Raw genomic sequence first — 17,349 nt, 5'->3', positions numbered from 1 at the left:
TTCGATTCAAGATTCTCCACAATATCAATAACGTCTGGCTGGGGGAGAAAAAGATTGTATCAATATTTATGCCCGATCTGTTAATATGTAAATCCAATAATTCCGCCAGCAGAATATTCCCTTGACACTGTTTCGGATTCATTCCCGACGACACTTGCTGCCGAAACCAACCTACGAATGCGAATCGAAAATATTACTCATTCGCCAACGCGCCGCGCCGCTCACTTAGCAATTAGTCACCTTAACAATCTGCAAGTACAAGCGGATTATATCGGCTGCCGAATAAATGCATGCAGAGATCTCTCGTATGTCATGCACTCAGAGAAAAAAGTTACACTTTTGGTAATTAAATTCGGAGTAAAATAGGTGTTTAATTTGAGAATTTTGGGAAATTTTTAGAAAATGTTTTAAGGGAATTTAAAATATCAAATTAACTACCTGTTATTAAATAGGGAAAATACATTTTGGAACTTGGTAAAATCAGCTTGAAAAACTTAATAACTTTTATTTTAATGGGACTAAAAATATGTTTTATAAGTATTCTATTTTTCCAGAATTTGTATATCAATATTTCGTATTATTGCATTTATTTATCAAATATTTCTCTCAGTACACCCAGCATGTGAATAAATTTTTTGCATATTTCGCATTTTACATTAATCCGCACCGCTGCTGAGCGATGATGCGATGGGCGTGAGGCGGGTGTTGTCGTGATATTCCTTTTCCATTTTCTCATTTAACATTTTGCATTTCGCATTTCGCACTTTGCATTTGCATGGCGCACACGCCTTGGCCTGGAAATGCGGAATGGAGGCAACGATCTTTACTGTTTTTTCCAGAGATTCCTCCTCCGGTTGCCCCCGGTGCGATCCGATCCACACCCTCGATTAATATGCGTGTGATCGATCGATCGCTGTTGCAGTTTTTTCGCGAACGCTCGCACGTGATGCACTCACCGAAAATTCCATCTTCTCCACTTGCTCTTAGGAAATTTACGACCTGTTGTTTCTGACGTTGATCTATGCTTTTCTCCAAACGATCCCCAGAGAGCTTTCGGTGGAGAGATCGAGAGTGGGAGAGTGGGAGAGCAGCTGAAGAAGCCGGCTAGCCGGTAAGAGAGCAATAAGACTGAATGCATGGTAGCTGCAAGGAATGCGGGCCAGCAGAGAGCGAGCTTTGGTGCAGATATTTCCGACTCTCCCGATCGCGTCATCGCTCTCTCCATATCTCTCCCCCAAAACCCATTCTCGCGGCGCCACCAGAGAGCCCCAACGAGCTTTAAATTTGTGCGGATCAAGCTTGAAAATTCAGTTAATATTCAGCACTGAACGCGTGAGCTTTGTCAGCTACAAGGCATAAAAACAACAACAGAAAAACTAGATTTATGCACAGCAATCATTAATTTTCGTTCAGTGAAGTGAGAACATATCTTGAACAAAACAAACACCAAATACAAAATTAAACAAGCCGTGTGTGAGTGTTGTTAACTAAAATAAAATGTGAACTACAGCAAACTTAGAAGCGAGTGACTAGGAAAACAGCAACAATAAAAACAACATCAGTACGCAGCAAGCAGCGGCAGCAGACAGCACAATTTACGTGGCACAGGTGTGTAGAGAAGAGAATTCCATTAATTCTACATAATCTATATATTATGTGTGGACCCGCGACTAAATCATTTTTCAAACCTTTATTTTTTTGTGATTTTTTTTTTTTTTTTTTTTTTGTGCTGGGCGATTATATAAGACAGCAGGCGGCAGCATAAAAAAATAATAGTGGAAGGGTAATGACGGTAGCGTACAAACACCCAATATGGCTATACAAACAAACACCGACGACGACGACACACTCGCCGACAAAAAACTATACACACACACACACACCATAAACCCTACTATACTCTCGGCGACGACACGTTGAGTCCGCCGTACATAGATAAGATAGCATAGCTAATAATATAACAAGAGGAAAAACTGTACAATAACGTCATTTATAAAATATTTATGGTTTTCGTGTGTTCCGCCGCTCGCGCTGGCTTATTTTCCAAGCGATTTTCATTCAGCAAGGTTTCCCTTCCAGATGCTGCACACACACACGTACACATATTCAAACATTATTCGCAGGCATTTGCTAAGTAATAAACAAATTATAAATAGGTAACTTAATAAAAAGCCAACAAGCCGAATAGTAGAAAAAAAAAAAACAACAAAACTGAAAACAGAAAACAGATGAGGAACGGGCAGCGAAAATACAGAGACAAATAGTCGGCGCGACTGACAGATCGTCAAAATGCTGAAAGCTTTTCGTACTACTCTATGCCGCGATGTATCTTTGTATCTCGGTATCTTGTATCTGGCGTCCCACTCCCACTCGAGCACTGTGTCGCGCTTTTTTTTTTCTTTTCAGTTTCGGCCTTTTCTTTTTTTTCATTATTTTTTCTCCCCCTTTTTTTAGTTAATTTTTTATTTGTATTTGTATTTTTTGTTTACACTAAGAAATCAAGGTTAAAAAGCGCAAACGCAAAGCGACGGCATGCGTAAATGGACAGAAATTAGGCAGAGGTGGAAGTGAATTTATCGCAATGATCGAACAATTTGATTTCATTAGCCGCGCCACGCACTACGCACTCGTATCGCGTATCGCGTATCTCGTATCTGTATCTGGTATCTGGTATCTCGTAATGCCCCCAACCCTTACCCCACGCGGCACGCACGCCCCATTAAAGGCTTACTTAAGCTCGCCACTACACTATACTACACACTACACTCTACTATGGCTATACTATGCCAGCCAACTCGCAATAACTGGAGAGACGAAGAGGGGGGGGGCAAGCTTTAAAGAGGCAAAAGGCGAACGAGCAATGCCGAAAATAAGAAACCAGAGCAAATAAATAAAAGCCAGAAGAAGGGGGAAAAGCTGACGTGACAGAGTCGAAACTTAAATGCTCTGGGGAACATTTGGTGGCTGAGACAAGTTCGAATTCAATTTTTCTAGAATTATTAAGGCGAGCTTAAGTAGTCGGGGTGATTTTAACATCCTTGGGTTACAAAGGAGTGCAAAAATACTTCAAATAAAGCCTGAAAGATACTTGAGTATCTTAAGCTCAAATTTATGCTTATGAATCGTCAATATCTTATTCATTTCCCTGTGTAATCAATTGTTTCTGCAAACAAATTAATTTCCAATGAAAGAAGAGCGACATAAGGAGGCAAACATTGAAAAGCAACGCAGGAAAAAATAAACCAGAGCAAATAAATAAAAATCAAAAGAAGGGACAACAACTGAAGTGTCAGAGTCGAAGTTTAAATGCTCTTGAAAATTAGAGATATTAAATATCTTCGGAAAGAGTGATTTACGATTTTTCACAAATTTCTAAGTTGAATTTAAGAGCTCTTGAGTTTCAAGAAAAAGCCAAGCTTTTGATTCAGTAAATTGCCTTTATAAATGTTTTAAATTCTGAAATTCAAAAATAAATCAATAAATTGTGATAGGTTAGTTACAATAATAAAACATTTTCATAAAATATTTATAATAAATGCTTCAATTTATATAAAGTTAAACTTTTAAACCCCCCTAAACATAATAGCAAAATAGTATAATTTGTTTTTCAAAACAAACTTATGAATACAGCCATTCCTCTACTAGCTTACGGCTTTCAAAAGAGTTTGCTGCTTCATGTATGCTTACCTCAAGATAGTTTCCAACTAAAAAACCACTCGAAAAAAACACACCCCCTCATAAAAACTCGCTGGCAAACCATTTAGAGTCCAAAGCGATTCCCATCAACAGCTCAGCGAAATGCAAATGAAAGTTCAGCAATTGATTGGCCCCCGCTAAAAAACTTTACAGACTCCACCTTGAAAGGGTATTCTGGGCAAAAAGCGAGCGGCATAGAGGCAAATTCAGTAAACTCAGTAAATTCAGAGGTCAGAGCGAGGCAAAAGCGACCGACCAAAAGCATAACAAAACCGTCATGAAACGAGACGAGACGACAACGACTTCGACCAGGCCCGGCCCGGCTGGCTACACTGAAATGAAATCTGACACCTGGTGGTGGCATCAATAAGAAGCTCATTCAATACATCAAAAGAAAAACAAGCTACTCCCTTGCAAAAATTTGAATACAAAATTTGTACCATGTTTTTTCTTCGCATACAATTTGTATGAAAACGGTCTTGAACTTCCGAAAAACATAACATAGCATATGACGCTTCTGTCATTTGTTATGCATAAACCACAGAAAATTTGACATCAAATAATATAAATGTGTTAACATTATAATTTTTCACAACACACAAGGTGATGTGATATACACATATATATTCTTGGTCGTCATTTCGCCAGACTTTCATATAAATAATCCAGCAACGAGAGCGAAAAAATAAGCAAACAAGCAACGGATCACGCATTAAATACAAATTAAAATAATAATCTCATAATATTTCATTTTCAACTTTATGACAACGCGTTAAAATGAAACAAACAAATCCAAATTATATGATTCCCCCAAAAAAAAAAATTCCAACATGTAATTAAAATCATTTAATATTTCTCATATGGTCTATAACGGCGGCGGGCATACAACAAAAAATTCATTCGACTCAAGATGAAATTGTGACGTACAAACTATAAATTGTTCACTAAATTCCAACACCCCAGCCCAGATTTATTTAGCATTTCCCATAATAATTTGACGTCATCGCCCATTAAACGAAATATTTGAAGATTGAAAATATACCTACGATTTACAATCTCATAAGCTTATAATAACAGAATTCTCCAAAGACGACACAGGCTATTTGAAATTTTGGTAAATGGTGTAAATATGTGGGTCTATTGAGAAGGTCGATCAAGAAGGTAAATTTTGAATTGTTGCTTTAGATTTTCGTATTCATAATGTATAGGAGATCTTAGAGGAAATTGTAATATAAATACAGGGGTATTTAATAATAATATCTTATGAATAATCTTAATTTAATTTTAATTTAAATTCGATAACTTCTTTGGGTTCAGTGTACTTTTCGCCTGAAGTTCCGCGGGCCAACTCCAAATTGCAGTGCGCTGAAAAGAGATGACGAGCTGAAACGGCAGTAGCGGTGGCTATGGCAACAGAAAGAGCCCGCCTTGCCCCACACGAGGTTCGCTCTTGGCCCCCCCAAAAGCCCCTTGCAAAACCCCCTTTCGAGACCCCTTGCAAGGCCCCCTCTTAACCCCCCACCAGACCCTTTGTAATCGACTTCGCGCCATACCTTTCAAGCGAGGGCTGCCGATGTTGCTGCTGTGGCTGCTGATGTTGCTGCTGCTGCTGTTGGCTGCTGCTGTTGCTGTTGCTGCTGCTACTGCTGGCTCATCAAAAAAGCCAAAAGTTGTTGAACGTGAAATTATTGTACGCGAACACGAGCAAATAGCGGGCATGTGTGCATGTGTTGGAAGTATTTATGCACACAGACTGAAGGGGATTTTGCATGTGTTGCCATTGCCGTTGCCGTTGCCGCTCCAAGATAAACAGCAACAAAAAGAAAAGGCTAAAAAGCCAACGTTGGAGCTACAGCCAAAGCTAAAGCTAAAGCATAGATGCATCAGATTTCGCATTCAAGTGAAAATTTATGGCAATAATAAAGCTTAACTTTGCGTTCGAGGTAAAAAGATGATGAACTCGAGGAAATCGCTGGCATTCGTCAGCGTTTCATAGTTCACTGCAAAGAGCCACCCAGCCCCTTGACTTGTTTTCTTTTTTTTTTTTTTTTTGCTGGAAAAGTTACTTAGCTGCGCGCTATCACAGTTTAGTCATCTACACAAATATGCGATTACCGCACACACAGTCAGAGTTGCAGATACAGATACAGGCCCCGGCGACAGATACAAAGATACTAAGCTAGCGATACAAGCTCCAGAGAATGCCCCCAAGGTAACCGTTAAGTTAAACGAGTACATATGCACCGCTCTCCGCGACCAATAGAAACTCTTAATGGGAAAGTAAGCTAAGCGATCAAATGTGCACTTAAAGATAAAGATACAAAGGTGAATCTCAGGTAAAAGCTCAAGATAAAAAGTAGTTTTCTGACCCTTAGTGATGGCTTTAGTTATTTTATACAATTCAAGATTAGAACACCTCTAAGATAGTGTTTAAAGTTTAAAATAAATTTTAATTAGCAATTTTTTATCCCAAGAAAGCCAGTCATTAACAGAAATGACTTTACCACTTCATACAAAATTTCTTGGTGATACCTGACTCTCGATGCAGGGAAAGTTCTACTCGGGTAAATGAAAGTCCAACGATGAGTGGGTAAAATCAAGTGACAACAGGAAGCCAAGATTAAAAGATCCGACAAAATCCGACCCAAATAAGATAAGATCTGTGCGGTGAAGCCAAACAGACGATAATTAAAATTCCTCTAGATACAAACAATATGAGCGCTGATTGTTGTCAGGAGAACTTCTCGGAATATGTATGTTTCGCTCCTTATATTCCATTCAATTTTTGCTGGCATTTATATCCAATTTTCGGACTACTTATTCACCCGTTTTTCCTTTTATAAACGATATATATATTTTTTTTTGTGGGTTCATTAATCTTGAATTGTTTATTGTGGCTCCGCTTAGCCAAATAGACGATATTTATGGGCAACTCTCCGCGAAGCGTCAGCACACTCTCAATAGGTTACTGAACCTGCATGTACGTATGTATGTACTGCCAAAGCAAACAAATTCCCAGAAATTTCTATTCACACACATATACTCGCTTTTCACATACCCTCATATTTGTACTCGGTTCAGAGCTGGACGTACTCCACCCGAGAGTTGTTTCGTGCAACAGGAATCGCAGCAGCTCGGGTTTATCGGCTAAGTGAAAAACAACACCCCGCAATTAAAGACCTTTCCCCCGAATTTGGCTCTGATTTTCCCCCCCGCCGCTGCTGTCACTCTGTCCTGGTAATGCAAATTGTGCAGTAGATAAGATAAGGTGCAGGGGCAGGGAACAGAAGAAGGAAGCTCTCTCTCATTTGCAGGGACCATCCGACATTTGATGAAAGGAAATTCAGTTTCATCGACAGAGTTTAAGCCAAGCTGAGCTCGTATCTCAATCTCATAAATCTCCGGCCCATAGACTCGTTTAAATGGGAGTGGATGGATACGTTTAGGAATTGATTGAATGCATATGAAAGGCAAATCATCGTCCGGCATTCAATGCCAATAAAACACTGGCAAAAAAAAGAATAACAGTTAGTAAGAACATTTAGTAATCAAGTACTTACCCTGAATAAAGCATTTAATTCATTCATCTGTAATCTCTTACCATTAATCAAACTCAATTAGGTTAAAACTTTTGCATTTTTGTTTATAATTAATGAACCGAGAAGCAAAACACCTAAAACTCGAATTAGTAGTCTCAATTGTTGATTGCATGGTTAAGATAAAACGAGATTTAAATCAGATGACTTCATCTCATGGCTAGACTCCCTCTTTATTTTCTTCTCCATTTCATGAGTGTCTTAATGAAGACTAAATATTAAGGAATACTAATGTACGATATATTCAAATAAGATCTCAGTTGGAGAGATAATAAATGATAACTGTAGCTGAAATATATTTGTAAATAAATTAGCTTGGCAAGTAAAATGTTTATGGTAATAAAAGATATGATTGCTTAGGATCATTGAATTATTTTTATATAATTTCACACATGATATTAATTTAAAATATTTTTAAAATGATTTGAATATCTCAGTGCACACAAGTCAAATTTGTTCGATTTGGACATGGACAGGTTCTTTATGGATGCTGAAACAAGGAAACAGCAGGTCCGCCACCCAATTTCCAACCCTATATACCCCGATTTTTGTATGGGAGGGGAGGCCTTGGGCTGTCCTACCTTTATCAGTGCCTTTCAGGGGGTTTCAGTTTCAGTTCCCATTCAGCAAAGCCAGAAAACATGGACAAACATTTCTCGGTTGCCGGGGAAAATGGCTGACCCCGACCCTCGTTGCCTAATGCTGATACCCGGCGTGCTGCTGCTGCTGGTGCTGCTCCTCCTCTTTCTCCTCCTCCACCTCCTTCACCTCGGGGTGATGGGAGACTGGCACTTGGTCATTAAAACTAACATACTCGCAGAGCCGAAAAAAGGTTGCTATTTTTAGCAGTGACGAAACTGGCGAGCAAACCAAAGCAAACCAAAACCGATCCGATCCGCGAACCCGAATAAAAGAGCCCACAAAAAAAAAAAAATTTCGCTGTGAAGGCAGAGAGGTGCCTGTTCTTATTAACGCGTCGAGTGTTTACTGCCTTTTGGCTCTGGCTGCTCTGCTCTGCTTTTTTATTTGGCGAATGCAATCAAATTAGAATTCGCATTTCATCTGATGAGCGGAATAACAAATAAACTCTTTCGTTCACTGAAAAAGAAAATATACAAGACTTATGAAAGAAAAATTTAGAATTCTAGGGAAAATAAATACAAGTTAAATAGTAAATCATAAGCAGTTGATGGATATTTGTAGTTATTTATTAATTTTTGCCTTCATTTTATTTATAAAAGAAATTTTAAAAATTATTTAAAGCTTAACATTACTCTTATTAAAGCAAACTTAAATGAAAACAAATTGACAAATATTTATTTTAATATTATTTTTAGATTTTTTATCTCTTTCAAATACCTCCTTTTGATTTCTTTCCGTGTTCTCCTTTTTTGCAGTTGATTTTCGCCGAGAAGATGCCAATTGATTTTGATTTTTGCAAATTATAACGAGACATTTATATGATTTGATAGCGGGCAGGAATTTGCAACACACGAGTCTTTGGCAAGGTCATATCGATTGTCATCAGCTGCTGTCCGCCATCTCTCCCCACCACCCCCTCGAAGCAGAAAAAAGCACCCACCCTTTCACAAAAGGCAACATGCCGAGCTTGCACAAGCCAAGGAGGTGCTTGCACCAGATGCTAATAATATATGGACTAATATTTGTTTCCAGTGCAACGACACGTAAGTTAAGCCACCCCTTTCCCGGGATTCTGCTTACACATATTTACCCTAGACAGCTTAATTTATTGGCCACATATATTTATGGCCATTGTCTGGGCCGAGTTACTGGTTCAAGACCTTATCAAATTGTATCAGTATCATGAGGTAGTCGAGCATCGCCTGTACTATGCAGAACAGCAAGACATTGTTCAGTTTAAACAGTCCGCAGGCGTTGACAGTGAATATATACTCCACATTCTTCAGATACAGGCCATAGTAGTTAAGCTGCAGGAACGATAAGTTAATTAAATATTGAGGTGTGATTGGTAAAGATATATGGAAATATTATTCTAGAAAGGTCTTCAAGAAGTGCATTTATGATTGCAATAAAGAATTCAGGAAGTCAGTTCTGATTCAATTGAAATCGTTTTACAATCTTTATTGATTCTTTTTCTATAGCTTTAAATGCTTTTCCTTATATAGTGGGCTTTTATTATTCATAACTATTTTATGATGTGTCATTTACGAGAAGGCTTCACTGCATACAAATGGCATTTAATTAGTTTTTAGAACAGTATATTTTGTAAACTAAACAAGTGCATATAATGGTTTTATATAGAATTGATTAACTTACCGTGTTCTTGAGCTCCTTGGCAATGATTCGTGATGGAAAGGTTAGACTTCCACACCTTAGCCTCTCCCTGGTCCATCTAAATCTCCGCTCCGAGTAGTAGGTGGGCAGAATCACCAGCAGAAGATTCGTAAAGAGACCCGACATGAAGGCAATGGCATAGTAGTTTAATGGGAAGCCATGGCCGTACTTGCGAATTATAAACTTGCTGTACTTCATGAAGTAGGTGAAGAACAGGTGAATCATGCACTCCATGGGCACATAGGCCACGAAGCAGACCGCCTGGACGCCGTACAGTGAGCTTATAGACCTGTGCAACTTCAGCAGCTGCTGATGCACTCGTACCAGGCGCCACAGCTCCAGGGCCAGCCACTGCTGCTGGCTCCGGTACAGCTGCTGGCGATTCGCACCATAACCAGCCTGCAAGTTGCTACCCTCCAAGATGCGCTCTGCGTCCGCAAGAATCCTCTCCAGCAGCAGATTCGAGTGCCTTACCAGATGACCCAGAAAGAGCAGGGCCAACGTGTACATGCCCAGAGAAAGCTGCAGGGTCAGCTGGCAGGTGATGATGAAGACCAAACAGCAGGCATAGATCAGATTACGCCTGACCTCCGGATCATCCTTAAGCACCTGCAGGGGCTGAAACGTTGAGAAGATGAAGGCAAACAGCAGCAGGCCCAATTGCATCAGATGCCCCCTGGTGGCCAGACAGTCCAGTGAATCCCTTAGCTCCCGCGTATGCATCAGCCTCCTTAGTTGCCGGCGGCATCTCAGCAATCGATTCAGACACCCAATGATCTCCTTCTGCTTCGAACAGTGTATCCACTGGGTAACGAAGGCACAGGCCAGCAGCAGGACATATCGATTGAAGCCAATCAGGAGCAGCAATCGGTTCTGGCGCAGGAAGGCCATCCGTTGGAAAATGCAAAAGAAGGCGTAGGGCGAAAAAACGCCCACAAAGATCAGCATCACCCAGCCGTGGAGGCGCCAATACAAGCTCCTTTTCACCCTCTCGATGCCCCGAGGACACGAATGGCCGGTGGCCATCAGGCCAAACACCCTGGTCAGACCGTACAGTAAGGCCAAAACCGACTGGCCCAGACGTACCGGCCAGCTTGGCATCATCGCTGCGATACGAGCGAAGCAGAGCTGGGAATGTGACTGCCAAAGGCAGTTGCATAATCAAATCACAACCAGAGGCAGCACTTAGGGCAAGGGCACTTGGAGAAAATATGTGTATAAAGTAGTTGGGATCTTTGTAGGAAAGAAAATTACATAGAAAAGGATATGAGATTTCCTTAAAATTTAGTTTGAAAATTACTTTTATTCAGCACAAAATAATACTATTTTTCTGGAGATTTTTTTTTTAATAATTTGAGAGCTAGCTTGCTAAATATTTCCTTTAATAAATCCCCAATTTTCTGAGTGTGGTTATGCCAGCTATTAGCCTGATTGAATTTCGTTTAGCCGAGGCGTTCACTCAGCCAGATAATCTGGCCAGATAACACACTCAGTGAGCAGCCCCAAAAGTGGCACAACAAAAGGGTTCGTCATCGATGGATGGTTGGATATATATAGATGGATGGAGGACTGGCTGATTGGCCAGACCAGGCAGACAAGACAAAAGAAAATCACATACTCCGGAATCTCTCGGATGAAAATTAGGTAACATCGGCAGGCTTATGGTCTGTGGCTTGCCAGCCGCACACAGATGTATCTCTCGGATGTCTGCCACCGGGAAATCACTCAATTTGCAAGTGGCTTCAGGTGTCCATATATATCCAATGGTGCTGCCGGGGGTTAAACTGGATTTCCAATCACAGCTGCCGCAGGAGATAAACTAACAATTTAAATTCCTGACACAGTTCGAAGTGAAGATATTTTGTATTTGTATCTGCATCTGCAGGTCACAGCCAGTGTTGTTTCTCGTTGTCGCTGGATTATTAAAAAAGTTTTTGCTTTTTAAAGAGCTCTACTCCCCCTCTCTTCTGGCTTTTCTCCATTCAAGCTACATAAAATGCAAAACACTCGAGAGTGTCTATAGATGGGTATGTTTGGGTGTGTGTGTGCAAGTTCTCGTACTTTCATCCTTTATGAAAACTTTCCACGGCTGTTTATAAGTTTCTCACCGAAGACCCCAAAGTAGCAGCCAAAGTGGGGGAAAAATATCTACAAAAAAAAGGGTAAGAGTATAAAAAAAGAGTACAAAAAAAAAGGGTAATATAAAAAGCCAACCATGTATCTACAAGTTTCTGTGCGCTTTTGTCCTCTTCCCCGGAGTCTTCGGGGGGATCTGGTTCTAGGCCCCGGTTCTCCATAGCTTCTGGTTCTGTCGCCGGCACCGACTTTATCTGAATAGGCAGCCAAGTGTGCGGTTTGGTTTTTATCTAGGTTAGGTGGCCGGCTACTCTGACAGTTGCTCCGCCAGTGTGAGCTCCAGCTCCAGCTCTCTGAGCTTTGCGAAATGCGAAATGCAATGCCATGTCCTCGTCTGACGGCTAATTCATTCACATTTTTCTTGTTTTTTCGGTTACTCTACAGCGACAGAAAGGGTATTTTAGGTAATTGTATATAATTATAATATTTATAAATAATATTCAACTAAGCTAATCACAAACTCTTCGCTGAAAGACAAAAATTTTAGGTATAAAATCATACTAAAATGGTTTTTTGTTTCGTTAAAAACCCTTCATCATAAGAAAATGTCTGATAAATCATAGAAAAACTATGTAAATAAATAGAATATTGTTGATGATTTATTTTTTCAAGATTATTTAAAAAATTAATAGACTCTATCCTTACAACAGCATACAAACTTCTTGAATAGAAAATAAAGTAGAGATTTTTCTTAGGTAACAAGTTGGTCAGGATTTAAGTTGTGGGTAATTTTTTGTACCAACATACGATAAGATTTTACCTTCTTGGAAACTTTGAAAAGAAAAATTGAAACTTACAACCAAAACTTTTTGTGAAAAGATAGATAACACCACTAAAAGCCTAAGGAAAAACACAATTTAACTGTAGTTGCTCATTTAAGTAGCCTTATAAATAAATTAAAGTTAGTTATAAGCATTAGCAAGGTTTCTCTATACCTATTAAATATTATTTATTAAAATCATGTATATTTCTTAACTAGAAACCTACAACATAATCACCCAAAAAAAAGAGCATTTAATCTCCGACTAATCCCCAAGTATTTTGATTGCTTTTTGTCCGATTTTTGTCGAATCAAGTTGAACAACATTTAAATTGTTTTTATTTTTTGGACATGCCTCGTTTAAATCTAACCTCCCGCCGCCAAACTTCAAAGTCGAACTGCGGATACGAGGGCGGCTGACAACTGTCCCAGCTGTCCCGCTGATAACACGACAGCGTCAGCGAATAAATGCGAAAAACAGCGAACAAGTAAAACTTTAATTAAATAAAGTGTAAGAAGTTTGTTGAGCTCCTTCAAAGCAGCCGCCGTTCGGGTCTGTTCCCGGACCAAAAAACCCCACAAACATTCTGCCCTCCGACATCAAAGTGCAGGCCCAAAGGAACAAACCAAAAACAAAAAAAAAAAAAAGGAGAAGAAGAAAAAAAACAAATCCGAACCCAAAAAGTTTAGTTTTTAATATTCGACAGACTGCGGAGATTCTTATGCTTAAATCAAGTAGATTTTCCCAGCCAGATATTTACTTTTGTCCTCGGCCAGAACTTGATTGTTTACCCGGAAAAAGGAAAACCGAGGGGCTCCCACTCAAAGGTTAAGGAAACGTAAGGGAACAAGAGGAAAATTTCCCATTATATGGGCGAGTGAAAATGACAAATTAACTTGAACAATGAACGTGCACGTGCACCGAAGAAAGGAGAAAACTCCGTAAAACGAAACCCGCGGAAAACCCAAAAGGAAAGCGACTAAAGAAAAGCCCAAAAATTTAGTGGGTTGTTGGGGGTGGAGTTTCAGGTATAGAATATAAAATTAATGGAAGGCAAACAGAGTCAACAATCAATAGCAGTCGTAATAGCATTTCCCGAAAGTGGAGAAAAACTTTAATTGGTTTAACTTTTTCTCCCTTCGCCATCATTCCATGCAGGTGGTGACTCCCTCCCGTTCCGTTCTCGGTTAATGAATCACTTACTTAGATAAGGGGCCGGACATGCCATCCGATAAGCCTGACCTTAATGCATTCAGCTGACCCTATGACTCAAAAGGTGTATAATTAAGACTAAGATATGGGAAAACTTGTGAAAAATATATTGGAAAAGTGTGAGCAGTCTAAGCAAACATATATTTTCAGTTTTCAACAAAAAGATAGAAGTTTCAGTTGTTAGGCAATTTTTAATCAGATAAATAATAACTAAAGATTTTATTTACTACTTATCTTACCTTTCCTCTTTCAACCTTAAGTAAAAAACACTTAAAGATCCTCTTAATAGAAATAGTATATTTGCACTAGGTTCTTATGTCCTTTTAAGAAGCTTACCCTATTACTATTTTTGCTGTAGTTAAGAGGTCTTAAACTCCGCTCAGTGCCATACTCTGTCTGACCTTCCATTAAAGCCTGCCACCTACGAAACAACACCCCACGCCCATGCCCAACCCCACTTAAGTACACCTAAGCTGCAACTGAGACCTTCATATTTTATTGACCACCATTTTCGCCTTCCGATTATATCGTTACAGTTGACCAGCTGCCGCCGCTGCTGCCTCTATGTGACTCGGTCAAGTGTCCGCCGGACGCGGAGATGCACTGCCCGGCGGATAGTGTGGTGCGCGAGAACCTGATTGCGGTGGAACTGATTAAGTCAAATGCGGTGGAGCTGCCTACAGATTCGGGTATTACAGACAAGGACAATGAGACAACGGTGTCGGTGTCCTACCACAATAGCTCGATCTCCGAGAGCGACTACCAAAAGTGCTGCCTGCCCCGGAAGTGTGTGTGCAAGACCTGCTACATTCCCGACTGCAACGGGGACGAGGTGGTGGCAGAGCTGGTGCCGGAGAACATGCAGCAACCGGGCCAGTGCTGTGGCACCTACGAGTGTCGCGCCGAGCCCAATTGCACAAAGGTCCTGGACACGGAATTCATGTGGCTGAAGGACTGCCAGCGGTGCAAGTGCAACTCCGGCTTTCTGTTTTGCCACCAGAGTTGCGACGAGCAGGCGGGTGGCGGCGTGTGCGAGTCCAAGATACCGGGCATATTCTACAAGGACGGTGACACCTGGACCGATGGCTGCCAGCAGTGCGAGTGCGTCAAGGGTGAGTCCAAGTGTGCCATGTCCTTTTGCGGCAACCTCAACTGCCCCAGCGAGCGGCAGGTCATGCTTAAGGACACCTGCTGTCCGGTGTGCTGGCCCAAGTGTGCCCCCATGCCGCACGACGATGGCTACAGGGATTACTCGGACGAAGAGTCCCAGGAATTGGATACGGAGCAGGAGCAGGAGCAAGATTCCCTGCCGCCACTGCTGGGCGAGCCACAGACCACCACCACCACCACCACCACAACTAGCACCAGCACCACCCAGGCTCCTGTCCAGCAAAAGTCGCAGTTGATAGCCATTAGTAGCTCCACAACCACTGCCCCTCCTGCACCCATCACCATTTGCCAGAGTGCCTTCGACCAGACCTACTACTACTTCAACTGGCTGCTGGGCTACGCGGTGTTGGCCACCATTACCGTCTTCGTGCTGTCCGGCTTTATCTGCCAGCAGCGCGCCAAGAAACGTTCCTACGATCCGGTCTCCATTCTGGACCACAGCATCTGAGCAAGAAGAGATCTTTCGAAATACTACTAACTGCAACTACTAATGTAATCAAGCGTTAATTAGACCCTAAGTATTCCCGCTTTTTTTTATTCAAACTTTATGTTTTCGCTTTTTGAGTGTGGCCGGGCGTGCAATTGATGCATTCAGGCCACTGGCCTGGTCACACTAAATGAATCGGCTTAGAATCGCTTAGATAGGAATACCAAATGCCCAACCAAGTCTTTCTAATGCCTTTGCCTTTGTTTGTTTGGTATTGATCTCATTTTAACTTTTCACTTTTTCACTTTTTTCAAAAGAGAGAACACGACAAAACAAAGGAAAATGGAAAAACAGAAAAGAAACGAAACGAAAAAGATAAGCAACGAACTTCCGCAGCAACAAAATCAAAGTATTCTTATGAAATTACGCAAACAACAAAATATTTAATAAAAAAAAAACGAAACAAGAGTTACTATTACTAAACACACACACACACAACAAAACGCAAATCGATGTATGTAGTATATGTATATACTTAATGCTTTCCCCTGCCTTCCATGGGAAGTCCATTAATTTTTTTGTAAACTTAAACCTCGTTTGTAAGAGAACTATAATACCAAATCAAAATACTTAAAAGCGAGAGGAATACCCAATCGCTGCAGACACACAGGCGCACACGTTCGTCGTTTTAGTTTTTAGTTGTAGCTCTTAATTTAGGAAGTATGTGATATATATGCTAATTAGCCTATGTAATTTGTCGACACCAAGGCACGCTGCTGCTGTTCCGTAGGAGGACAAACAGTATTTGCAACACAAGACCCCAATCCCGTAACGAAGTGGATCGAATCGTAATCGAAAGAAGGAGGTTCTATATTTTAGCTAATGTCATAACGTTGCCACATAAATGTATACTATAAAGAACTTTATTTAAATTTATGTTTAAAAATAAACCAAAATTGGTATGCAAAGCGAGGAAACCAATTAAATCTTGATTGTTGTTCATTATGAGTGTTGGGTGAAAATTAATGTTGCTACAAAGATGGTGATCTAGTGAAGGGAGTATTTATAACAATGTTTTTGAAGGAAACTTAAGTAACAAAATAATATTATTATAAACTTGGAACTCTTAAAAAGAGGTAAGTTAATTATTAGGAGTTTAAAATGTATTAAAAAGTCTTTAGAACCTGAAATATTGATACCTTCTCACGACCTTTTCGTTGCTAAAATATTTATTAACTGTTTTAAAAATCTTGATAAATTACCAACACTTGAATTAATACCTTACTTAACAAAAATCAAAACTTGCCAAATAAATAAAAAGTTTCTTGGGCTCACAAATTTAAAATTCGACCTTCATCTTCGAACGAAGACCGAGTGAGAAAAGGTCGCTCTCCCTGGCAAATTGTATGCTAAGCATAATGTCATGCCATGATATGATTTATAATATGTAATAAGTTCCAGCACAACTTGAAGTGGGTAACATAAAATATATAAAGGTACGGATGATGGGGGAGGTCCTGGGCTGAACAGTTCTGGTCCCCTTGGAGACCCTGGGAAAAATCTGGGGGAATATGCATGGGAATTGGGTATTTGGCGGCGCCTTTTGTTGAGTGGGCGACCCACATCGGGAAAAATGGGGAGCCGGAGCCCCAACAATGTCATACATTTTGTTTAGATTGTTATCAGACGCCAAAATACCATGAATAAGGCATATAAGTAAGTAAGTATACACTCGAAAACACTAAAAATCGAACGAAATATTTTTGGCCTCGAAATGGATAAACACACGTTGCAGGGGAAATTGTTAATGGAAATATTTTGGAATTTTTCTTAAATCAATCAATCAATGTTGAGATCAATAGGAAAATTACAAGGTATTTCTATACATTAAACTTGGAAGGTATTTCGATATATAAAATTAAAAAAGGAAATATTTAAGTAAAGGAATTGATCACTGTTGGTAAATAGCCGGCTAAACATTATTTCCCCAGTGTAGATATATATTTGTTCAGCATTCTATACGAGCCTGTAGTTG

General features: G+C 40.2%; 2 protein-coding genes across 2 annotated transcripts; one reads left to right on the top strand and one right to left on the bottom strand.

The window, feature by feature from the left end:
* Positions 1–1,328: 1,328 nt before the first annotated feature.
* Positions 1,329–16,306, top strand: LOC108075310 (kielin/chordin-like protein). Its single transcript, XM_017167714.3, has 3 exons — positions 1,329–1,608; positions 8,690–8,977; positions 14,254–16,306. Exons 2-3 carry the CDS (start codon positions 8,893–8,895, stop codon positions 15,333–15,335), a joined length of 1,167 nt encoding a protein of 388 aa, XP_017023203.1. The 5' UTR covers positions 1,329–1,608; positions 8,690–8,892; the 3' UTR covers positions 15,336–16,306.
* Positions 9,079–10,648, bottom strand: Gr77a (Gustatory receptor 77a). Its single transcript, XM_017167197.3, has 2 exons — positions 9,591–10,648; positions 9,079–9,241 (listed from the first exon to the last, which is right to left on the bottom strand). The coding sequence occupies exons 1-2, from the start codon at positions 10,632–10,634 to the stop codon at positions 9,080–9,082; spliced, it is 1,206 nt and encodes a 401-aa protein (XP_017022686.2). The 5' UTR covers positions 10,635–10,648; the 3' UTR covers position 9,079.
* Positions 16,307–17,349: the final 1,043 nt, after the last annotated feature.

Source organism: Drosophila kikkawai, chromosome 3L, assembly GCF_030179895.1.
Source record: "Drosophila kikkawai strain 14028-0561.14 chromosome 3L, DkikHiC1v2, whole genome shotgun sequence".
NCBI classification, from domain to species: Eukaryota; Metazoa; Arthropoda; class Insecta; order Diptera; family Drosophilidae; genus Drosophila; species Drosophila kikkawai.
Note: the sequence above shows the minus strand (reverse complement) of the source record. Positions and strands in the feature narration are given on the sequence as shown.

Bases quoted from the DNA above. Each gene is read 5' to 3' on its own strand.
- LOC108075310 (XM_017167714.3), top strand. From the start codon at position 8,893: ATGCCGAGCTTGCACAAGCCAAGGAGGTGCTTGCACCAGATGCTAATA. The intron at 8,978-14,253 runs GTAAGTTAAGCC...ATATCGTTACAG, and splicing joins TGTTTCCAGTGCAACGACAC to TTGACCAGCTGCCGCCGCTG.
- Gr77a (XM_017167197.3), bottom strand. From the start codon at position 10,634: ATGGCCACCGGCCATTCGTGTCCTCGGGGCATCGAGAGGGTGAAAAGG. The intron at 9,242-9,590 runs GTAAGTTAATCA...TCGTTCCTGCAG, and splicing joins CCAAGGAGCTCAAGAACACG to CTTAACTACTATGGCCTGTA.